The sequence below is a fragment of the Mesoplodon mirus genome (genome assembly GCF_964341445.2).
Source record: "Mesoplodon mirus genome assembly, chromosome: 3".
In the NCBI taxonomy this organism is placed as follows: domain Eukaryota; kingdom Metazoa; phylum Chordata; class Mammalia; order Artiodactyla; family Ziphiidae; genus Mesoplodon; species Mesoplodon mirus.
Window position 1 is genome coordinate 176,909,270 of NC_138978.1, and position 24,139 is coordinate 176,933,408.

Consider the following 24,139-nt stretch of genomic DNA (forward strand, 5'->3'; position numbering starts at 1 on the left):
GGCTCCAGTCTTGTTGCTTGGTGACGAGCCCACCAAGGGGGGCGTGGCAGGGCTGTGGTGTACACTGTGCTCCTTGGACAGTGTAGGGTTGGGGGGACCCCACCTCCCCATCATCAGGCGGCCTTCGCGCAGTATTTCAGTTCAAAACGCACAAGTTTATTGCACCGCACACGTGGCTCTGGAATGTGAAAGAAAACTGGAAAGTTGGACCCACACATTTAAAAAGCCTCAGGGTGCTTTGATATGGGGTGTAGGTGTAGGAGTGAACAGGCTCACATTTATGCTTTAACAACCAGCATTGGTTGAGCACTTTTGGCACGCCGGGCACTATGCTAAGCCTTTTACAGAGGATATTTCATTTAACCATCACCGTGATGCTACAGAGTAGATGGTATTCTTTTCCCTGTTTTTACGGATGAGGAAAAATGCAAGGGTTTGATCTCAGGCCTGTGTGATGGCTGAAAGTGAGTATTAACCACCGTGGCTGACCCGCCCTGTTTCTAGGGCCTACTGATGACCCTCAGTGCCCTCTCTTAGGTCAGGAGTGATGCTGCTGATCTTAGTTGGCAGCGTTGGCTGATCCAGCTGAGGCAGACTGGTTGGCAGTGCCTAGACCACCGCTTCTTGTTGGGCTTCAAGTGGCAGCACAGCCTCCCCGGTCTGAGAACAGCCTCTTGGCCTCAGGAGCAGCCCTGTGTCTTAGATTGTCTCAGCGCCTGGCACTGATGCTTTGTCTTTCTGCAGTCCCCGCCCTCAGTTATGGTCTTACCTCTGGCATAGTCCCTGCCAGAACCTTCCAGGCCATCTCATCTGTGCTGCGCCAGGTTGTTCCAAGGCCCTGGAGGGACCGCTGGCCCCTCCTGGCAGCTGTGCTTCCTGAAATGGATGACGTCAGCCACAGACACTGCCTGAGCAGAGGGCGAGCTCCTCAGTGGGCAGGGCCTGGCTGAGCCTCATGAGAATGGCCTTAGGATGCTGTGTCCCAAAGCTGTTGGCTTTCAGGGCTTTAATGGCTCTGGTTCTTTCCCTTACATCCTTTGTCTCTTTCAGAAAGAGAAAAGGCGATGAGGTGGATGGAATGGAGGAAGTGGCCAAGAAGAAATCTAGAAAAGAAAAAGACAAGGAGAGTAAGCTTGAAAAGGCCCTCAAGGTGAGTCCCGAGCTGGGCGTCTCCTCTCGCCATTCAGTCTCACCTCTCTTCCTCATTCTGGGAAGAAAGTTCAAGGAGGTGCGTGTGTCCTGCTTAATGAGAGCTTTAAAAATTCCCAACTTCATAGCTGTTGTTAAATAGCCTGGCTTTTCCCCCAGGTTTTCTTCCCTCCTCACAAAGCAACAGTTCTTATGTGAAAGCACCCACAGTGGGCTCTAGATGCCTGAGCGGCAGTAGCCGGGCTCGGCAGGAGCTGAGCTGTCGCTTCCCGCTCAGCAGCCTCGCGCTGGGATGGGCACGTCATGCTTCAGCCACGCTGTGCATCACTGTGCCTCCCGGACCTGTAGCACGTTGGAAACGGCGTATTGAATTCAAGGATGCCACAGGTTCTTGGCACAGACAATGGCTGGAAGAGATGAAGTTCCGTGTTCTTTAATGAAAATCCCTTGTTAAAAAAAATAATCATAAAAGGCATGTATTAAGAGGAGCAAACTGCCCATTAGGTCAGCGGTCACTGACCAGAGAAATTCGTCACTGTGTTGGTTACGTGTGTATCGAAACGAAGTAAAAATTGTTAACCAGAAAATGGTGAGTGTTTGGGAAACTAGGGGAGAGCAGTCAGTCGCTTCTTGGGAGCGTGATTTCCACGAGCCCTCTGCTGTGCTCTTACGTGAGTATTCCGTTTTTGCCAGTGGTGTAAAAAATTAGAAGCAAGTCCTGGTGTGGTTCCAGCTGCTTGATAAGAATCACAGATTCGGTGTGGTTGTTCTTCAATTAACAGTGTGTCAGTTCGGTGCCAACCCCAGCTGCAGTGGAGCTGGGGTGCTCTTTTGCATTCGCCCGTCGTGCCCACCTTCCCCGTCTCCAGTGTTGTCAGAGGCAAAAAGAAAGGCAAGCTGGGAACGCTGCCCATGGTCCCCACCCTGGCACACCCATTTGTGCTGGCCTCCCGTCCTTGGTCGCGCAGATGAGATAGTTCTGCTTCTCTGATCTAACCTTGTACCCTTAGACTTTTGCCTCGTGCTCCCTCATCTCCGTCACCGGTGGCCCAGCATGTGGCGCTGCAGGCAAGGATGTTATCGAGAGGCCCTTACAGAGGCTGGGAAAGGGCGCGTGTGTGATGACCGTTGTTGTCAAGCAAATTTAACTCCTCCTCGCTCGGTGCAGAGAGGGCCGGCATTTGCCTGTTTTGCAGAGGTGGTGGGGTCTGAGGCTGAGACGTGAGTAACTCGCCCACCACCCTCAAACGGGAGGACGCTCTTCCCTGCCCCGCCTCTGACGTCGGGAGACTACTGCCTTGCTGGCCAAGGTGGTCGTGAGAGTGCGTGCGACGGCGTGAAAAGTGTCCCATGCAGAGTAGGCGCTGCATGAATGTTACCACCGAGGTTTAAAGTTCCATCTTCAGAGGAGCCTAAGTCTGTTCCTCCGCGCTACTGAGTATTGAGGAGGTGGGAGGTGTTTGGGGCTCGCCCCTGCTGCTGGCTTTCAGGTTGTTGAGGAGCCGCCCCTTCCTCCCTTAGGGGCCGGGTCTTGGGGCACATGAACCTGGTGCTTCGGGCGCGTTCCTGGGTGTCCTGGGACTTGTCTCTGAGGGGCTGGTTCCGGGGACCCCGGCGCCTGGGCCGCGGCCTCCCCACCTGCCTCGGCCCTCCCTGAGCGCCCACGCCCCAGGCGGACACCGCTGCCGCGAGCTGGGAGCGCGGTCCTGGGGATGCGGCAGCCCTGGGGCAGCTCAGCTGAGCGCGGGGCTGTGACTAGAGGCAGAAGCAAGCCAGGGTGGAGTCTTCCTCCAGTTGGGTGTTTCTTTCTTTGAGAGGAGCTGGTCTCTCAGCTGCTGGCTCTCGTGCACAGGCCCAGAACACCCTGATCTGGAACATCAAGGACGAGCTAAAGAAAGCATGTTCGACGAATGACCTGAAAGAGCTGCTCATCTTCAACAAGCAGCAAGTGCCCTCCGGGGAGTCTGCGGTGAGCTGCCTCTGTGTTACGGGCGCCGCGAGCCGAGCGGCCAGGCCGTGCGCGGTCACTGTCCCGGTGGAGTGCCGGAGGCCCTCCGGGTGAACACCTGCGGGTATTAATCGGGAGTGAAATTCCATAGTCGCGTTGCATGGTCATCGCCATCAAGGTCGCTGCTTGCGGGGGGCAGGAAGGGGCAGGCGCTCAAGGACCGAGGTGGGCTGCACATCTGCCTCGTGTGTTCATGCCACAAACTTCGGCCCGAGGAGCCCTCTCTGCTGCCTTCTTCTCACAGACTTCCCGAGGGCTGCGAGGGCTGTCTCCCTGCAGGCCCTGCCCTGCCGTCCCTCTGGTGCAGAAACAGTGGATGTTCTGGGTTCTCCCTTTATTTCTAAGTCACCGAGGGAAAGGGGAGCTGCAGGAACCCCTCATGCGTGGAAGTAAGGTCTCATAAAGCACAAAAATGCAAGCTCCAACTGTAAACCGCCTTCTCCGGGGAATGTTAGGAACCTCAGGGCAGTCCCTCCCTTCTTTTTTAGCGAGTGGAGTCCGTGCAGGTTCTTCATCCCACATTGGTAAATGTCCTCTCCTGTAGTTGCCCCTCTCCTCCTTGACTTGCTTCTCTTCTTCACTGGCTTCAGATCTTGGACCGAGTGGCCGACGGCATGGTGTTCGGTGCCCTCCTTCCATGCGAGGAATGCTCAGGCCAGCTGGTCTTCAAGAGCGATGCCTATTACTGTACCGGGGATGTCACTGCCTGGACCAAGTGTATGGTCAAGACACAGACGCCCAACCGGAAGGAGTGGGTGACCCCAAAGGTAAGTGGGGGTGTGGATCCTGGGATATATTTGCAGAAAAACCTGGTCCCATCTTCTGGGCTTGTCCACACTCCAGGTCACCACGACTGCAGAGCAGTTTCTCAGACCTCTTTACATCGGGGCCATCCTCATAATCAGATTATAGAATTATGTCCTTGGTTCTGTACATTTGCAAACTACACAGACGTAGTACCAAAGCACTTCCAGCTGGAGCACAGGTTTGTCCAACTGGTGTAAAATCTTCTTGCTTGCAAAGACCGTGAGTTACTTTTATTTCTGTTTATCAAGTGCCTACCCTCTGCCAGGCACTGTTCTGGGCACAAGGTGGTGAACAAATGGTAATTCCTGCCTTTATGATGGGAGAGTGTTTCTCAGAGCAAGACATTTCCTTGCCTTGGTGCTAGACGGGGTGTTGGGTCCAGAGTTCACGTCTCCTGTTGATCTCTCTCTCTCTCTCGAATTCTCAGAATGTAAAAAACCTCAGTTGGGGGACCTTGTTTGGAGCCGCACTGTTGGGGGAGCCAGCAGTGTCTTGGGGGGCTGGCTGCTGGATGGACTCCCCTGTGCCCTCAGACTCGGTGCGAGCTGGCGCCCCACCACCTGGGGCTGTCGTGGGCTCCCTGGGCTTGGGATTTGATATCCGTCAAGTTCCCTCACCGCCCGTGCCTTCTCCCCGGGTGGCTGAGCATTTGGACCAGTGGCACATAGTAAGCGCTCCATAATTGCTGCTTGTGGGCCCTGGTGGCACTATCACCTCAGCACCCAGAGCTGAACTCCACTTTCCCGCTTGCCCCTTCCACTCACTCTTTCCTTGCCCTCTCTGTTCACTACCATAATTACTGTATACGTATCTCTGTACTTTTGCTTGCTCGGTTGCTCTACAACAAGTCTGACCTTGTCCTTTCCCCACCCTTAAAACCTTACAGTGATTCCCCATTTCTTCTAGAAATATTTTCCCAGTTTTTCTGAGAATGCCATTGTTACAGGCCCGTTTGTGGTATTTGTATCCCTTTTAATATCTTAGGTTAGGAAAAAAGTAAGATCGTGATGTGAACTGTTTAGTATTTTGTATGTCAATTGCACTGCATCTATGTATATTTTTAAAGGGTTATTTTAAAACGGTACCTACAGGTGCAAGACATTTTGTCAGGTGGACAGTACTTGCTGCCCATGCAAATTCATTGATTTACAGACCATGGGTAGGGACTGTGCTGCCCCCAGGGGCTTGGATCACAGAATCATGGTCATCTCCTTAGCTTGAACTCCCCTCCCCCAAAGCCCTCCATGATCTGGCTGCAGCTACCTTCTGCAGCCCCTCTTTCTGCCACCTTTTTTCTCCTCACATGCCACTCACCACGCCTACACACACACACACACACACACTCTCTCTCTCTCTCTCTCCCTCTCTCTCTCTCTCTCTCTCTCTCTCTCTCTCTCTCTCTCTCTCTCCCCCCCTCCCTCCCTCCCTCCCTCCCTCTCCCTGCCCCTGACTTGGCAGGTCACTGCCTCCAAGGAGCCCTCCCAGCATTCCCAGTATTGCATCGCTTCAGCACGCCTCTGGTTTAGAAGCTAGCTCCTATGTAGAAGTTGCCTTCGTATATCTGACTGTCAGTCAAGGCTGAGCTTCTTTCTCAAAGGCAGAAACTCTTTCTAAACTCACTGTGATATGTGGCACTGTGTTAGATGCCCAGCATACATTTTATCTACCAGGCAGTCGTTGACCATGGATCTAGCAGGGAAGGGCTGTTTCTTGATGGGAAGAAGACTTAGGAGGGTAGGGACCTGGTCCCTGAGCCTGGTGTATGTGATGTTTATTGAGTGAATCGCCCGGAATGCCGGGGGACCGTGCTGGTGGCAGAGTTAATACTAAACACTGACTGTTGATGGGCCCCCTGCATTCACGGTCCCTTCTTCTAGGAAGGGAAGGGAATTGCCCTGATTTCCTTTCGGGTAATCATCTCTCTCCCGTGCTCTGGGGAGTCTGGGGGGGCTTTTGGTCATGGAATGGACATACGACCCCAGGAAGAGGCCTCTTCATTCTTGAGGGGAACAACTCCAGAATGAGGCCTGGGGGTTGTAATCAGGTTCCAGCAGTGGTTCCCTGACCAGATTATCAACTGGGTTTTTTTGTTTGTTTTGTTTTTGTTTTTTTAAGGAAAATATTTTTTCTCTTCAAGCGTCACAGTACCAGCTGTATTATAAATGTAGAAGTATTGCAAATAAGCACCATATCAGCAGTAATACTGTATTTCATGCTAAAAGCCTCACATTTTCCTATTTTGTGTTATTCTTTATCGTAAGAAGACAAAGATTCTTAAGTTCTTTTCTCTATCAGGTGGTTATTTCAAGGGAGAACTTGTTTCTTAACTAAAACTTACACTCTTTAGGAATTCCGAGAAATCTCTTACCTCAAGAAATTGAAGATCCGAAAGCAGGACCGTATATTCCCCCCAGAGACCAGCGCCCCGCTGGCGGCAGCACCCCTGCCCTCTGCAGCCCCAGCACACGCCACTGTGAACTCCGCTCCCCCAGGTGCAGCTCCGGGCCAGCCTCGGGGAGGGTGGGGGGACTGGGGCCCTGAGCTTAGGGTGGAGAGGGTGTCCGTCTGGGTTCTTCGCTGGCTGATCCTGGGGGGAGGCTCTGCCCTTCTTCTCCCCATCCCACCCCCAGCAGGAGGAGGTAGGTTGGGGAGGGGGGCTTCTGAGAAAGGCCAGGGAGACAGTTACCTGCAAGGGGCATTCGGACTCTCCTGCCTGACTGTGCTACGCTACAGAGCAGCATTCCAGGGCTCAGCTTTGTGCTTCTGGGCAGCCCTGCCCCCCACCAGTCATCCTGATGTGATGCTGGGTCTCTGTCGCCTGCAGAGACTTGCCGTACTTGTTGTGATCAGTGTCCGCGAGAAGTACTCCACACCAACAAAGACAGTGAGATGAGTTTGTGTTTTTGTGGCAGAAGATACTCCTGTCTTTGTTTACTCAGGGACACGTGGCGTAGTCTAATGGTTACGGCCACCGTGTGCTGAGTGGAGGATGAGGATTCTTCCGTGAACGTGAGCCCAGCAGTGACCTCCCTCCATCCTCTGGGGAGGGGACGTGTGGGTGGTCATCCCGAGTTCACCCTGCTACCTGCAGCCTGGGTCCAAGAGCAAGTGTGGTGGGCCCGGCGGGGTCGACATCCGGGCCCTGCCCTGAGGGTCCCTTCTGCTTTCCCCTCACTTGCGGTTCACAGCTAAGTGAGTCCATTCCCTGCGGAGACCTCGGCCAATGTTCAGTTAAACCCTATGGGTATCCCTATTAGTTCTCCCTCACAGGGACAGCTTAAAGGACTCCTCCCCACAGCATCTCTTGTGGACATGTGTAACCAGCTCTGTGTGTTCCCGTTTGCAACAAACAGAAGGCACACCCCTGACCCGGGTCTTTCTGGCCGGGGTCAGTGCTAAATACCTAAAATCCCAGGGTTCTTGGTGCCTGAGTCAGTTCTCTCAGCTCAGTGTGGTCCTGCTGACCAAAGCTCTCAGTGACTGCCATGGACAAGGCTACCCTTTAAATTTTTTATTTTTTTTTGGCCACGCCGCACGGCATGCAGGATCTTAGCTCTCCAACCAGGGATCGAACCCATGCACCCTGCAGTGGAAGCGCGGATCCCTAACTACCTGACTGCCAGGGAATTCCCCAAGGCTAGTTTTTTTAATGGGGTTGATTAATAAGCGTCCTGTGAGCAATGTAGTTTGCTTTTAGGCATGGGGTGAGGAGAGAATAACAGAAGGAATCGGGAGTTCACGTGACCCCGGCATCCCACCCTCTGGCCAGCCTCCTGGTCCTTCCTCGCCTGTCCGTGGAGCAGCCCCAGGGTGCCCCCGGCCACCTCTACTCGAGGCCTGCTGTGGAGCAATGTCAGTTCATGGCTTCTCCCCGGCCGGTCCTTTCTGTGCTGAGGACTGCGTACAGGTTGCTGTCCTGTCCTCTGCTTTCCTGCTACTCTTACTCTTTTCTTCTGTTTACGTAGACTTCTCCTCAAGGAGATCCCTTTCTCCCTGATCAAAGAGGGTGCTGAGGCCTTTCGGGGGCCTTGCAGCTGGTCTGGCTTTCCCCTGGGAGCTGCTGCCTGGTCTCCTGCTCCCACCCTCCACCCCGGGCAGCAGCCCTGCCTAGTGATCCTTTTCTCCCATCCCCAGACAAGCCGTTATCCAACATGAAGATCCTGACCCTTGGGAAACTGTCCCAGAACAAGGATGAAGTGAAGGCCACAATCGAGAAACTCGGGGGCAAGTTGACAGGGACTGCCAACAAGGCCTCCCTGTGCATCAGTACCAAAAGTGAGTTCAGTCTGCCTGTGAACCAGAGGGATCCCTGTCTGTCATGGTTGTGTTGAACATTAAATGAGGTGAGGTGCCAAGCACAGTGTCTGACACACAGAGGGACCCCAAAAATGTGTCTCTTATCATCGCTGGCATTGTTCAGGTTCTCTGGAAAGGGGTGTGGGCACTTGTACTTGTCACTGCTGCTCCGTGTTGTCTATATTCACGTATCTAAAACTCCCAAGTACAGACTGTAACAGCCCACTCTTCTCACCTTGTTCACAAGATGTTGGTAGGTTTGCCTCCAGGCAAAAAGTTCACAGCCTAAGCAGGTTTGGAAAATGCAGAGTTAAAGGAAGGTGAACAGGTGTCTTTGCAGGCTTAAGATGCCGACGACCATTGTAAGTCTCCAAGACCAGAAAACAGTACACTGCTCTTCCCATAGGAATCTCACTTGCTTCTCTATGTAATACCTGTTAACATCTCGTTCTTTAGAAGGGTTTGGAGAAAGGCAGCTCTCACTCATCACACCTTAGAAAAAGGGGGATTGTTGCTGGTGAGAGACGACTGTCGAAATGAACCAAGGCCCCAGGCACTAGATTTTGAAGGAGAGGAGAGCTGTGGGTGACGAGGGTTGGGAAGTACCCAGCAAGTAATAACTGTGTAGTGATGTGAGATTTCAAAGTTCTTTCCCTCCGATTTGAACAGAGGAGGTCGACAAGATGAATAAAAAGATGGAGGAAGTAAAAGAAGCTAACATCCGCGTCGTGTCTGAGGTATTCCTCCAGGACATCTCCGCCTCGACCAAGAGCCTTCAGGAGTTGCTCTCAACCCACCTCTTGTCCCCCTGGGGGGCCGAGGTGAAGGCGGAGCCTGTTGAAGCCGTGGCCCCAAAAGGGAAGTCGGGGGCTGTGCCCTCCAAGAAGAGCAAGGGCCCCGTCAAGGAGGAAGGTGAGGCCCCGAGCTGCCCCGCCCTGCCGTGGCCCCATCCTGCCGGGGGCCGTGGCCTCTGCCAGGCTGGCCAGGTCCGCCTGTGCACAGCCTCTCCCTTTGCGCCCGAATGGTCTTTTGAACGCTGCCCACACCAGTTTTCTCATTCGTTTTCCCTGGGCGCAGGATGGTGCAAGGCAGTACACAGATGCCATGTTGACATCTGACACAGGTGAAGGTGACCCACTCGCCCTGCCTGCCACCTTCCCCTTACTTTCTATTTATTTTTAATTTAATGTTTGCATTTCTCTATCCCCTTCCAAGGTACCAACAAATCTGAAAAGAGAATGAAATTAACTCTTAAAGGAGGAGCAGCTGTCGACCCTGATTCTGGTAAGGAAACGGGAGTGAGCAGAGTGAGCTGTGGGCACCCCGTTGATGAGGGAAACCATGTGGGACAGGGCTGCGCCTCACCCTCCGGCCTCAAGGCTCCCCGGTCCTGAGGACGCACACGTCTTGTGGGGAACCTGCAGACCCCCTTCTCCCTGTGGGACTCATCACAGGAGCTCTGTCCATGACAGGTCTGGAGCACAGCGCACACGTCCTGGAGAAAGGCGGGAAGGTCTTCAGCGCCACCCTCGGCCTGGTGGACATCGTCAAGGGAACCAACTCCTATTACAAGCTGCAGCTCCTGGAGGATGACAAAGAGAGCAGGTGCGCCGGGGCGGGAGTGTCCAGCAGAGCTGTGCTCCTGAGAGGCTCCCAGTGCTCCTGGGGAGCCAGCCGCCTCGCGAAGAGCATGGGTGTGTCGTGAGGCCTGCAGTGAGGGAGGGAAGCGGCCCTCGCCCCCAGACAGCCTTTCAGTCCTCACTCATCAGTGTTACCTCGGGCCCCCCAGTTAACTAAAGGCGTTTGGGTTCGCATCTGTTTGTGTGTTTTATTTTGAACATAGTGGAGGCAGGTAAGAGCCAGTTCTGAGGTGCTGAGGGGCTGGGCTGGCTTGGCCACGCACACTTTTCTAGTAGGGGCAGTTCTCTGCCAAGTCGATGGGCCCTCATTGCAGCCAGCACAGAGCAGGAGCTGCATGTTAAGTGGGGAAGGTGTGTTAAGTTCTAAAGCGGGGGGAGCACTTTCGTATATTAAAGTGACCTTTCCTTTTTAGCAAATGAAAACAGTTTACACATTGGAACTCCAGGAGATCCAAAAAGCTTTCCTCGTTGAAAGGCAAACCCCTGTGAGAGTGGCAGCCCCCGGGGGATACAGTCAGCGTCCGGTGCATCTTGGCCAGCTGCAGGTTGTAGGCACTGGCAGGCTCAGGCTCTTCACATCTCACCAAACCTTTCATTGAAAATGAATGTCAGAAGTGACCCTTAAAAGAGCACACGATATCTGTGTGGCTACCTAAAATTTCTGAAGAAGTAAAATCCTGCGTCATTTACTTTACTACCTACTCTTGTTGGAGATTTGAAGGTCAAAGTAGGGTATCTTGCTTGTAAAACATACCTTCCAAAAGCTAGGTGTGTGTTGGAGTGCAGGAGAAGGGATAGGGTTTTTGTGGAAATGTGCTGAGTGCCAGAGTGTTAAACAACGGGCAAATGAGAACAGAATTGTCCACCTCCAGCAAGCAAATTCTAATGGTGATTTTGGACATGGGCCTTATTCTGGTGGCCTAGATTTATTGGTTTTTAGAGGGAAAGGACAGTGTGGGCTGTTAGAGTCAGAAGGTTTTTTTCAGGATAGGTCAGCGTGCTGTCTTCCAAACATTTCCAGAGGGAAATAACCCAGCAGAGAATGAATTTGTATTTCTCTGGGCAGTAGCCCAGAAAACCAGCAGGAAGCCCCAAATCTTCTTTGAAATCTCTGGTTTTATTTTTTAAATGCATCCAAATCTTTCTGGGTTTCCAATATATCTGTGTTTATTGTGATGTAAAATTTAACTTATGCATGATTTCCACTAAAAAAAAATGAACTCGCCCAAAGCTAGGCAGCACAGCCCACAGAGTACCCAAGACTTGGCCCTAGATTGAGATAGAAACTGAAGATGCTAGCCTGGGTCTGTAGGTGGCTGACCCTGCAGGCTAGTGGCCCGCCCCGTCCCATTTCATCACATCTCAGCCTCTGATCTGAGCCAAAGGTTCTTCATTATTTTTAATACACGTCGTTGATGGTTGCATCACCTTGAACGCATGACTTCCAAGTGTTACTTGCCGTGTTTCTTTGGGGAGAAGAATTGGATATTCTTATGTAAAGTTCTGTAGGTCTCAGGATTTACTCCTCAAGTTTGGCTGCCAGATCCAAGGTTAACCTGTTCTTTGGTACTTTTTATAGCCCATTTGCCAATATGATTTGGAAGGGCATTTTTAAATTACTCTAAACTTAACAATGCTCAGTTTAATAAAAGTAAAATAAAGGTCCTTCATTGTAATACCAGTTCCTTTTGTTCCTCTTTGTCAGTCACCATCAGTTTGGGGTGTTTCTCCCTCAAGGGGAATGGCAGGGAAGGGAGACTCATCCTGAAATACAACAGGCTGACCCATGAATTTGTATCTGATGTTCCCCTTCTCCTCCCACAGGTATTGGATATTCAGGTCCTGGGGCCGTGTGGGCACGGTAATTGGTAGTAACAAACTGGAGCAGATGCCATCCAAGGAGGATGCCATTGAGCATTTTACGAAATTATATGAAGAGAAAACCGGGAATGCCTGGCACTCCAAAAACTTCACAAAATATCCCAAAAAGTTCTACCCTCTGGAGATTGACTATGGCCAGGTAATCACTTAATGCTCTTACACCTTCTAGTTCTGATAAAAGGAAGGGACACTGTTCTTTTAAAAACATGCCATGGATCAGATGGCATCATTGGTGAATCCTATCAAATGTTTAAAGAATTAATACTGGTCCTTCATAAACTTTTCCAAAAGAGAAGAGGAGGGAACACTCTTCAACTCATTATGTGAGACCGGTATTATCCTGATACCAAAGACGAACAAAGACATCACGAGAAAACTCCAGTCCAATATCCTTATAAATATAGATGCAAAATCCTCAACAAAATACTAACAAACTGAATCTAGCAGCACATGAGGATTTATGCACCATGACTGAGTGGGATTTATCCCAGGAATGCAAGGTTGGTTCAACATGCAAGTCAAGTCAATGTAATATAACATGAATAGGATAAAGGAAAGAAGCCACACAGTCATCCAAATAAACATAGAAAAAGCATTTCATAAAATCCAGCATCCTTTCATGAATAGAATCTACACCGTGAAATATGAGATGGCGCTTAGATGAGAACAAACAGTGTGAGCGTTTTTAAGACTGTCAAGGAGCAACAGTCTTTGAAGTTGCTCCCTAAACACAACAGGGAGTAATTCACAGATTCCAGGTGAGGTTTCTTATCTGAAGCTGCGTTGAATCATAGATCACGTGACTTGCTTTATCATCAAGATAGAATTATAGTGACGTGACGTGCTCCAGTAGGTCCCAGTTTTTAGTCCCAAATTATTTCCTAATAATTTCCCATTATTTATATTTGTTGCTTGACCATCTGCCTATATATTACCAGACAGCCTTCTGTTGTCTCTTGGCTGATACTTTTGTGGCCACTGGTTTTGACAAAATGCTTACCTTGTTTTTATTTTATTTTATTTATTTTTATTTTTGGCTGTGTTGGGTCTTTGTTGCTGCATGTGGGCTTTCTCTAGCTGCAGCGAGCGGGGGCTACTCTTCATTGCGGTGGGCGGGCTTCTCATTGCGGTGGCTTCTCTTGTTGCGGTGCGTGGGCTCTGGTACTTGTGGCTCGCGGGCTTTAGAGCGCAGGCTCAGTGGTTGTGGCCCACGGGCTTAGTTGGTCCGCAGCCCGTTGGATCTTCCCGGACCAGGGATCAAACCCGTGTCCCCTGCATTGGCAGGCAGATTCTTAACCACTGTGCCACCAGGGAAGTCCCACCTTGTTTATATATGAAAACTTACTGCTTTTATAATGGGGAGTGGTGCACGCTTATGTTGCAGAAAGAAAGAGATTTGTAGATGGTACAGATTTAATTCCAAATTTTTGAGGCCTGACATGTCTTAAAGGGGGAATTCTCTAGTTTATAGAGAGTATCATGAGCTCTACCATTAAAAATAGAAATTAGCTCTTGTATAACGTTGAGGTGGAGAATTTGGAGTTTAGAGTTGCACAGACTTGGTCTAACTCAGCAGTGCCCCCTACTGTGTTTATTTTTCCCATTTCAAAAATACATACAGTTGAGCAACACAGGTTTGAACTGCATGGGTCCACTTACATGTGGAATTTTTTTCATTAGTAGATACTACAGTTCTACACAATCTGTGGTTGGTTGAATCCACAGATGCAGCACTTAGGATAGGGAGAAACCAGGAATATGGAGGACCAACTCTGTTATTCTCGGATTTTCGACTGCACAGAAGATTAATGCCCTTAGTCCCTGAGTTGCTCAAGGGTCAACTGTATTTGTTTTAGAAAATTTTGAGAAAGAGGCACAAAGAATTAAAATCATGGTGTATGTTTTTATACACTTCTTTCACTTCACAGCTACTTTTCTCCACTGTAACACTGGAGTCTTTCCTTACATACTGTGTTGCCACCACCAGCTTTTGGCCTTACTGTTCTAGGAGCATTTCCCCATGTCTTCTAGAGCGATGCTGTCCAACAGAGAGAGATAGGCAGCCACTTAGGCAATTTTAAATATTCTAGTAGCTACATTTTAAAAAGCAAAATGAAACAGTGAAATTAATACTAGTTACGTATTTAACCCAGAATGTCCGAAATATTATTTTGATATATTAATATCATTGAGATATTTTTACCTTTTTTTTTAACTGAATATTTGATAGCTGGTGTATTTTTAGCTCTTACAACACAGCTCAATTCCGAGTGGCCACATGTCAAAACCAGTGACTACTGTATTAAACTGCACCGAACTAGAGCATCATTTCTTAAGTCTGTATAGAATTCCATCCTGTGGGTGGCCATTATTTGTAATTTACCAAACAACACCCTCCCAATGCCCCAATTAGATATTTAGATTATTCCCAGGTATTTGCTATAATGGTGCTGATACACTTATCTCTGTGCTTGTTATCATTAGAGATCGAGTTACCTGGTCACAGAGTATACGTATTTAAAGAAGGCTTTTTAACATACTAATAGTTTGCCTTCAGTGAAGTTACAGAGCAGGGGTCCCCAGTCCCTGGGCCATGGACCAGTACCTACTAGGAACCAGGCTGCACCGCAGGAGGTGAGTGGCAGGTGAGCGAGCCAAGCTTCGTCTGTATTTACAGCCGCTCCCCATTGCTCCCATTACCACCTGAGCTCCACCCCTGTCAGATCAGCAAGGGCGTTAGATTCTCATAGGAGCGCGAACCCTACTGTGAACGGCGCATGCGAGGGATCTAGGTTGCGTGCTTCTTATGAGAATCTAATGCCCGATGATCCGAGGTGGAGCTGAGGCGGTGATGCCAGCGCTGGGGAGCGGCTGCCAATACAGATCATCACTAGCAGAGAGGTTTGACTGCACAGAGACCATAATAATAAATCAATTGCTTGCAGACTCATATCAAAACCCTATCAATGAGTGGCAAGTGAAATGAAGCTCAGGGCTCCCACTGATGCTGCATTATGGTGAGCTGTATAATTATTTCATTATATATTACAGTGTACTAATAATAGAAATAAAGTGCATTATAAATGTAATGCACTTGAATGATCCCGAAACCATCCCCCCACCCCCAGTCCGTGGAAAAATTGTCCTCCACAAAACCGGTCCCTGGTGCCAAAGAGATTGGGGACCACTGAGCTAGAGGATAAGAATGCATTTAAGACTTGTGTTGAAGACTTGTGTTTCAGCATTAAGAGTAGATGTACTATGCCCCTGACAGCAGCAGCCCTGAACACTAGCACACAGGTTCTTCTCTGCAGCTTTGTTAAGCCAAGCAGATTCCAGGCTCAAGGCCCAAAGCCAGTTACCTTCATTGAAAACAAATACCAAACACCGTCAGTTGTTAGGGACACCGTGATGGTCATAGTCCCTGCCCTTGTGGGTTCAAAAGTGAGAAGGGTTCAGGCATTTTCAGTATAGCCGGTCTTGGCTCAGCCTGGATTCCCCAGATGGCAGGGGTAAAGTCCTGTGCTAGTAGAATATTAGGGAGAGTAATCCCAGGGAACAGGGGTGAGGGCTGCAGACTTGAGAGGGTTGATGCTGGGATGCGCTTTAACCGCCTGGCAGGAAGTCAGACTGTTAGCTTGGTCCTCTGGCACTATAGAGAAGGCTGTGTGGATTCAGTCTTGGGGGAGGCAGGGCAAGAGAAGAAAGGAGACAAGATTTGTCCATCAGTCCAGTGTCCCCTGGGTCCAAGGATCACCCTCATAGCTGCCTAGCACTTCCAGGTTGGGCATGAGTGGGCCCAGGCAGGTTCCCAGGCACAGGGCACCAGCAACCCTGGCATGGGAGGCAGTGAGGGAGGAGGTGAGGGCATGAGGGGAGCGGGGGTGCCTGTGGGTCTGCCTGTACAGAGCTGGATGCTTCAGTGGCGTCTGGAATAAGAATCTGGAGCAGCCAAGAGGACTTGGAGGGGTGCACAGGAAGTATCTGATCCTGTACACATTCATACATGCTTCTCCTGGCAACTAATGCGAAACCTTTTTGATTAACACTCAGCTTTTTTTTTTTTTTTTTTGGCTGGTGGCGCTCCGTCCTGTGTCCCTTCTCTGCCAAACACCACCACCACTTGGCTTAGGTTGTTGAATTGTGTCCCTTCCTGGTTTTCTTTTTCCCTGAAGGATGAAGAGGCCGTAAAGAAGTTGACGGTAAACCCTGGCACCAAGTCCAAGCTCCCCAAGCCAGTGCAGGACCTCATTAAGATGATCTTTGACGTGGAAAGTATGAAGAAAGCCATGGTGGAGTACGAGGTCACTGCACTTTCGTTTCATTTGTGAGCGTCTGCTGGGGTTGATGATTTGAGCGCCGAGTTGGCAGCGAGTTTGGTGGCTGGTCTTCAGCCTGAGACATGCAGGCGCTCTGAGGCCTGGGGTGCTTGCTCTTTTGCAGAGGATCGTTGGCCTGCTGTGAAGTAGATGGTGTGTTGTCCCCTGGGTCCCTAGACACACTTGCACTTTTCCCCTTGTTGCCATGACGGAGTGTGGGCACGGTCTATTGTGGCCCAACCCAGCGGGCCACCTGGAGCCGTCATGGGAAGTCCCAAGACGTAGCCCGCTTACGGTAAAAGAACCGCCGCAACCAGCATTGACAGAAGTGCAGAGGGCTTCTGACACTTGCTTCATCAGATAAAATTCATACCAGCTGCTTTTAAGAAGAGGTTGGGCTGGGCGGGATGGGGGTGATGGTAGACGTTTTTGTCCAGGAAAAGTGGCGGGGACCCTGGCCAAGGCCGGGCGTTTTCGGTTTGTTTCCCTGGGAAATGAGTGCAGAAGGGGCCCTTGCTCCTGCTGCCTCTGGCATCAGAGCTCTTGAGTGCTGACCCAAGGGGCATTCCCACAGAGGTCGTCCAGGCGCTGCTGGTATCTGGCTGGCAAACAGACTCTCCCCTCTTCTCCAGCCACCGAGCCCAGAAGCTTCAGGCTGCTCTGAAAGACAAGCAGGGACCAGCAGAGAGAGCAAGAATTGCAGATCGGCCTTGGTCGTTACGCCCCTTCGCGGCTTGCTCCCTCCCTGCTTCTTCCCAGGGTCTTCCTAGAGGCTCCAGGCAGCCTTGGAGGGGGGCGGGACGAATCTGAGTGGTATAATCCACTGGCAGCCTCTCTTCTTCAGCCCCGTATCTCCCTGCCTGGAGCTCAGCCTGGCAGGACTGCTCAGGCTCCACTGTTGTTAGAAAACTGAGTGTTGGGTCACCTCCTAGGAAACCCCTAATGGGTTTCAAGATAGCCAGGGCTTGTGCGGATGTCTTGTTCAAACAGATAAACAACCCGGCTTCTGTCTGGGAGGTCTGACTGGTTTGAACAGCTTGTGGGTGGGCTCACCAGGAATGCTGGCAGAGAGATGCGCGGAGGCGGGGAGGAGGGCAGGAGGCATCTTCGTTTCATTAACGTTTCAAAAGAAATGTCCCACGTATCATTTCCGGCTTCCTGTGCTCTGGCTTATCTGTGATTCATAGAATTTCTCAACTGTGATCAGACCCAGTCTCTTTCTGTGAAAATGACATTTTTTTTTTTAGCTTGTTTTACACTTAAGACAGGGAACTAGTTGATTAGCAGGAAGCAGAGGGCCAGGGGCCTGCTGCTGGAAGGCAGCCTGTGTTGAGAATGTGGAGAGTGGGGCGCCCGCTCCCAGCCTGATGGGCTCTACGTGGGATTGGGTGGCCAGGTAGGTGAGTAAACATGGTGCCCAGGGGAACTGAGCGCTCCTTGTGAGGCAGGTGAGTCCTGAGCCCAGAGCAGAGTCCCAGCTGAGGTCGGGAGGGTGTGTGCTGTATCCAGAGTCCGGGCTACCGCTCTCGAAGCCTCCCTCTGGCTGCACCTGTGGCTCTCAGTGCCCTGACCCCAAGGCATCTCTCCCACTTTTCACTTTCTCCCTAAACGCAGCTGCTGTGGAGCCCCTGCCCCCAGCCCACAGTCGGGAGGGGGGAGGCAGCTTGTGTTGGTTAAGCCCTGTTCCTGTTCTTGTGGCCTTTGTGTGTGTGTTGAGGGTGTCAGTTAGAGAGACCAGGTCTTTTTTTAAATAAACACCGAAATGAGACAGCTCAGGGAAGTCGCTCCCCTCAGAGCATGTGCTTTCACTCTGGTCACACTGCCCTTGGTCAGAGCATCTTCCGGAGTTCCTTCTTTAGAATTGCTTTAGAGCCAACTCTCAGTCCATGCTAAGGTCACTCTGTTCTTTTATTTTACTGTGGTCTTGGCTCAAAATACATTATCCACCTCCTTCCCCGCACTGAGCGCCAACTATTTAACTCTTCCCAGAAACAGGCTCTCCACTGGGGATGGACAGTACTGAGGGTACAGAGACGCTGACGTGCCATAGCTTGTCATCATTAGACGCTGTCACCACTGGCCCCTGATTGGTTCCTGATGGGCTGTGAGCACTTTCACATCCTGTTTCATTTAATCGGCATGGTGGTCTCATCTCAAGTGCTTGTCCAGCTCAGTCTTTGTTCCAGGCCCTGCAGGTGCTGGAGATGTCAAGATGGGCAAGGTGCAGTGCTGGGGCTGGGAGCTCAGAGGGTCCACTGGGAACGACCCTGGAGACAGTGGCTCAGGTTTCAGGGTGAGGGCCCCGTGCGTCACTGAGGCGGGAGAGGGGCCGAGGCAGCGTTCGGGCAGGTCACTGCCACGGGGAGCGGGTGCCTCACGCTACCTGGCGACCAGGCCTCGGCCCCCAGAGTTCATGCTTCTGCCGCTGCAGCCAGCTTGCCACCTCCCTGGATGCTGGTTCCCAAGGTATTGTGAGCAGCACTGTCGTAGGGACGGATGTTTAACCTTTGGGGTGACTGATTGGAAGGGCACACTATTGATTTGGTATAAGCATGTATGTTCAGGAGTGTGTCCTCTTAAAAATAATTTTCACCGCTTTATGGTTCTTATTTTCCGGGTGGGAATGGCCTTGGCTGTGAGACCCCAGGGAGGGTGCACCTTCATCCTCACTTTGGAATTAGATGGGAGTCCTGCTGTGTCACCTTGTTCCAGAAGCGTGGGGCTGTTTCAGACTGAGTGCAGGGGTGGGCGAGCCCTGCTTGGCTTTTCCCTGCCGTAAATGCAGTGAGCCAGAATCTTCCCTCACAGACTCCTGTCCCCTGCAGTGGGGGCGAGGCTGCAAAGCCTGTGGAGCTGGGTCACCGGGTGTCCCCGGGAGGACCAGAAAGACTTGTGACTGCTTCTGTAAGGGCCCAGGAGGCCTGGGATGCTGCTTGGTCTGGCTCTCCCATCATCTCGCTGCACAGTGCTTTCAAAGGGAAAAATACCCCTGTCTCCTCAGATTGACCTTCAGAAGATGCCCTTGGGGAAGCTGAGCAAAAGGCAGATCCAGGCTGCATACTCCATCCTTAGTGAGGTCCAGCAGGTAAGCGAGGGACCGGCCTCTCCTCCAGCTGCCCAGGGGTTCTCCTGGCTGGCCTGCCATGGCGGGGGGTGGTGGAGAGCAACAGCAGCACGTTTACTCGGGGTTACATGAAACAGGCGTACTGATTCATGATGATTTAGATGTTTTCAATTCAACAAGTATGACAAGTGCCTGCCACTTGCAAAAAGATGGTCAGAGTACTGATGATTTAGCGGTGTTTTCAGTTATCAGCTATGCAGTCAACTCCCTCTACACCTAATGAGGAATTTTGTTCTCCTGCCTCATAAAAATGTTCTCATTTTTATTGTGTGTGTCTTTAAGAGAAGCTGAGTTTATTTTGCAGTTACTAGGAAATCATCAAATAGGAAGTTAAATATTGTCTTTCTTTCATTTATGTTCATTCAACATCAATTGGCTGTCCCCCAGTCCCCGGAGCCTGATTTAAGCCTCTGCCCTGAAGGGGCTGGAGGGTTCCACTTATATATGGGAGTGGCGTGTGAAAGAAGAAAAGCAAACAGGAAGCTGAAGTGGGACCAGGGAAGTGGGCTCTGGCTGGTGCTAGAGAGGAGGCCCTGAAATGTGGCAATTAAATCTGGTTACAGCCGGTCCTGAGCAGTGACCCCTTTCCTTGTTCCCCACTGCCTGAGACCTGGAAGGCTTTCCTCAGCCCAGGCTCTTTCCTGTTCCAGAATGTTCAGGCGGAGGGGCTGGCATGGTGTCCTTTGCCCATAGCACAGAGCAAACTGCAGCACAGGCAGAGGTTTAGGGTGTGGACAAGCCCGTGTCACAGTGAGAAGCGGACTTGGAGCTTCGTGACCGTAGGGTGCCGAGTCATTGCCCCTCTGCCATCCTGTAGGCCCCCAGGGTGTCTGCCAAGTATGCAGTGACTAGTCCAGCTCCTCCATCTCTTTGTGCATTTACTGAGCCCCTTCTGCACAGAGCGCTGATTGGCATTGCAGCATAGGGAGGGGCTCGCCTTTCTGTGCCTGGCCCTGGCCCTCCGGGGGCACCGAAGACGAATTCCCCACCTTAAAGATGAAGGTCAGTGGCCAAAGGGGCCTGACTGAATTTGGTAGCAGTGGGGTTTTTTCTCCCTTTCAACATTTTATTATGAAATGTTTACAAACATACAAAAAGTTGAAAGCCATGAGCCCACCACCTAGATGCGGCAGGTGGCGTTTTGCGGAGTGGTGGAGGTTCATGTGTCTGTAACTACACAGCTCTCTGTACAAGTGATGTTGTGTACGAGAAGCCCCGTGTGTGCCAAGCCGCACAGCTTGAGGATGAGATCCTGCCACCGCCCAGTTGAGTGACACTCCAGGAAGGAAGTGTCCTGGCCTGTGCGCACCGCAGGCTGCCTCGGGACTCGGCTGCAGCGCCCAGCTTCCAGAGGAGAAAGCCCAGCCAGGCGCTGGGGACTCAGTGCTGCTTCAGTCTGTTCCCTGTGTCCCCTCTCCTAAAGGCAGTGTCCCAGGGCAGCAGCGACTCCCAGATCCTGGACCTCTCAAATCGCTTCTACACCCTGATCCCCCACGACTTCGGGATGAAGAAGCCTCCGCTCCTGAGCAACTCAGACAGCGTGCAGGTAGCACCGAGGTCCAGCAGGGAGCCCCGGGTCCCGGGCTTTGCAGGGCTGGATGTCACTCCTGTGCCACTGCCCCTCCGTGTCACGATCCCTGAGGGCAGCGGCCAATGCTGGAGGCCCACCACTGGGCCCTCATTTTGAAGTGGGGTTTCGACCCGTATTAGGAGCCTGCCCAAGGGTAGAACGGTTGGTTTTTCCTGCCCTTGCTGGACCACGTCAGTCTGGGGAAAAGGAGCCTTAGGAGAGAGGGAGCGTCTTCCTCCCTGCTTTCCGTCCCTCCCTGCTTCATAAGGGAGCCAGTGATGAGTCCCCACCTGTCAACCAGTGCGTGCAAGAGGAAAGGCCATTCTTACCGTCACCGTGTGGCTTCTGCCTCTTCTCCCCCAGGGAGCCAGCCTCCTTAGCGTTCCAGAAATCCTTAGGAGTGTTCATCTGTGAACGGATGACGGGCTGTCCCTGAGCAGCTAGGAGGCACCTCTTCACTCTCTGTGTTGGACGTTACCTGGGTGAGTCTTTCTCCCTCACCTTGGTCCTTAGCTCAGGGTTTTTCTTGTGTTCCTCCAGGCCAAGGTGGAAATGCTGGACAACCTGCTGGACATCGAGGTGGCCTACAGTCTGCTCAGGGGTGGTTCTGATGACAGCAGCAAGGACCCCATCGATGTCAACTATGAGAAGCTCAAAACTGACATTATGGTAACAGGGCCTGCCCTTCCTGAAGCATCCAGACCCTCCATCCCAAGAGCAGTGGTCCCCAAACTTGACTGTGCGTCAGGATCTCCTGGAGAGCTTGTCAGAACAGATTGCTGGGGTCCGAGGATTGACCGTCCTAACAGGTTCCCCGGTGTTGCTGCTTGTGGTACTCTGAGAACCTCAGAGCAGTTCACCTGTATAGAAGTACCTTGTTTGCGAGGCAGGCTTCCAGGTCAAGGCCTCAGCTGAGTGTAAAGACCTGTTTTTGTGGGGCCTTCAAGTTTTGTTTTTCCCCTTAATCTAGAGAGGGTCTCTGTTTTTGGAGGTTGTTGAGGTGTGAACTCTGCAAGTTCTGTTACTGGTATCCTACTTCAGACGTAGAAGTGCCTGATGGCAGCTGTAATAAGACTATGGTGCCTGGGTTCATGTCCTCTGGAGTCGAAGTGGCTCTTCAACTGGTGCACATAGTTGTTGAACTTGGGTGTGCTGGAGGCTTGGGCAGCAATCACCCCGCCTAGGCCACCCGGAGGAGAAATTTTTGCCTCAGCTCCAAGCTTGCCCTGGCCTTGAGCCTAGTCTCACATCTCCCGTGTGCCTCTCACTTCCTCAGCCCCTGTGTCCTTCCCTGCAGTGTTAGGAGGTTCAAGTGCACCAGGATCTGTCGAGCCTGGCATTGTGTGTTTACGTCACTAAAAGAGTCTTTGCTCCGTGCTTAGGACAAAGTATAGGTCTGTGGGTGTATGCGGGGTAGGACACCAAGCGGCCTGGTTCTTCGTGAAGGGGTTGTTATTCTCTCCATCTATGATTCTGACGCCGTTTAATTAAGAGGCAATGAGGAAGACCAGAATTCCTGAATTCTCTTAACTTTGGATAAGTGTATGAAAATGGAAGAGAACACACGTAGTATTTCCCATAACACAGTCATTTATTTAGGCAGAGATTCCATTATTTGATGGTTACTTGGTGGGTGTTTGCTCTGAGCCGTGATGTGCATGGCCCTGAGGATTCAGAAGAGGTGGAGCATTCATCCCCATCATCCAAACCCCTGTAGTCTGTCGGATCCCTGCTGCTTTTCATTGCAAGTTTTGACTGCAGGGTGTCTCCTGGCCCCCGTGTTTTAACTCTTGGTGAGCTGGACTGTTACCTGAGAGCCAGCTCCTTGTTCTAGAGGCTCCCTCTTCCCAGACAGTGAGCCCCGTGTTTCTAGCTTTCCTGATATCCCAAAGCACAGGGTTTTAAGGCAGAAGGAACACTGGGCTCATCCAAATAGGTGATGAAGAAGCCGATGCCTGGGGAAGTGGGGGCACTGGCCTGGCACCTGCCCCGGAGCGAGCGTGGTAGGGCTCGGAACACAGGCTGGCTCTGTCCCGCCCGGGCTCCACGTGGGCCGTTTATTACCTGTGCATCAGCTGAGCCTGTGATTGTTCTTCCTGCCTCTGTGCGGCTCTCTTGGGGTCTCCCTTGCTCTAATTTCCAGATGCCTTTCTTCTAGGTGGTGGACAAAGATTCTGAAGAGGCTGAGATCATTAGGAAGTATGTTAAGAACACTCACGCGACCACACACAACGCATATGACTTGGAAGTCGTCGATGTAAGGCTCTCTCCTCCCTCCGCCCCCTTTGTGTCCTGCCAGCTCTTCCCTGCTCATTCCTCCGACCTGGGCCTGGGTAGAAAGGAGCAGTTAACTTTGCTTTAAATCACCAGAGGAAGTGACTCAGTTGTTTGTGGAACACAAAAGTTCATAGTCCTGTGGTTTGGGGTTGCCTTTTTATTCTGTTTTTAAAAGACATTTCCTACCCCAAGACCTAGTTTTGCCATCAGAACTGTTATCAGAGATCCAAAACAAAGTGCCTCAAGTGTGCACCTACACGTAGCATTAATTTTAATAGCTAGTCTCTGCTAAATGGGACCTTGACTAGCAGCGTTACTCCATCCCAGCCTGATTGAAACACCTTGCATACTGCAAAAGGCCTTACAGTGTTCCAGCTCTGGGGACAGACAGCTGGTCGGTTCTCCTGTGTCTAGTCAGATCTCCAGTTAACCAGAGTGACAAGTGGTTCCTCCTGCCTCTCTCCTTTATTCAATGCTCCGACCAGATCTTTAAGATAGAGCGTGAAGGAGAGAGCCAGCGTTACAAGCCGTTTAAGCAGCTGCATAACCGAAGGTTGCTGTGGCACGGGTCCAGGACCACCAACTTCGCTGGGATCCTGTCCCAGGGTCTCCGGATAGCCCCACCTGAAGCACCTGTGGTACGTGCCTGGCCCGGGAGCTGTGGGGAGCGAGGGGTGGGCGGTGCCTGCTTCTGCTGCTGCCTGCGCCAGAGCTTTGTGGGTACTTGGCGTGAGAAGCGCACGTGCCCCGGTGAATAAGGGGCCTTGTTGAAAGGTGTAGGTGTAGCCATGGTCGATAAGGTGAATGTTGCCAGAGGTCCCTCTCCTGACCCCCACTATCGAGAGCGTAGCTGCACACGTATCAAGCACAGTTTCCGGAACAAAGGAAGTAAGGGTCCAGGCCCTGCTTTGAATGCTAATTGGGTGTGTTGACTGACAGAGAGCAGACTTTGGCCGCAGGCCAGGCCGAGTTCAGACCTGCCTCTCCCACCTCCCAGCGGGGGACCTCCTTGCGCTTCAGCATATGCCTCTGTGACATGTGCCGATAAATGAGTAGAGCCTGGCCCAG

At 51.6% G+C, this 24,139-nt stretch overlaps 1 protein-coding gene across 2 annotated transcripts in view; it reads left to right on the plus strand.

The window, feature by feature from the left end:
- Positions 1–24,139, plus strand: part of PARP1 (poly(ADP-ribose) polymerase 1) — a 42,191-nt gene that overhangs the window by 15,002 nt on the left and 3,050 nt on the right. For both annotated transcript variants that reach the window (XM_082613519.1, XM_082613520.1), the window contains exons 5-19: positions 1,051–1,150; positions 3,002–3,118; positions 3,748–3,924; positions 6,312–6,456; positions 8,099–8,239; positions 8,930–9,172; positions 9,476–9,544; positions 9,733–9,865; positions 11,725–11,920; positions 15,957–16,085; positions 19,102–19,185; positions 20,648–20,770; positions 21,335–21,463; positions 22,953–23,051; positions 23,557–23,709. In XM_082613519.1, the coding sequence (XP_082469645.1) occupies positions 1,051–1,150; positions 3,002–3,118; positions 3,748–3,924; positions 6,312–6,456; positions 8,099–8,239; positions 8,930–9,172; positions 9,476–9,544; positions 9,733–9,865; positions 11,725–11,920; positions 15,957–16,085; positions 19,102–19,185; positions 20,648–20,770; positions 21,335–21,463; positions 22,953–23,051; positions 23,557–23,709 (2,038 nt within the window). The remainder of the gene's footprint in view (positions 1–1,050; positions 1,151–3,001; positions 3,119–3,747; positions 3,925–6,311; positions 6,457–8,098; positions 8,240–8,929; positions 9,173–9,475; positions 9,545–9,732; positions 9,866–11,724; positions 11,921–15,956; positions 16,086–19,101; positions 19,186–20,647; positions 20,771–21,334; positions 21,464–22,952; positions 23,052–23,556; positions 23,710–24,139) is intronic.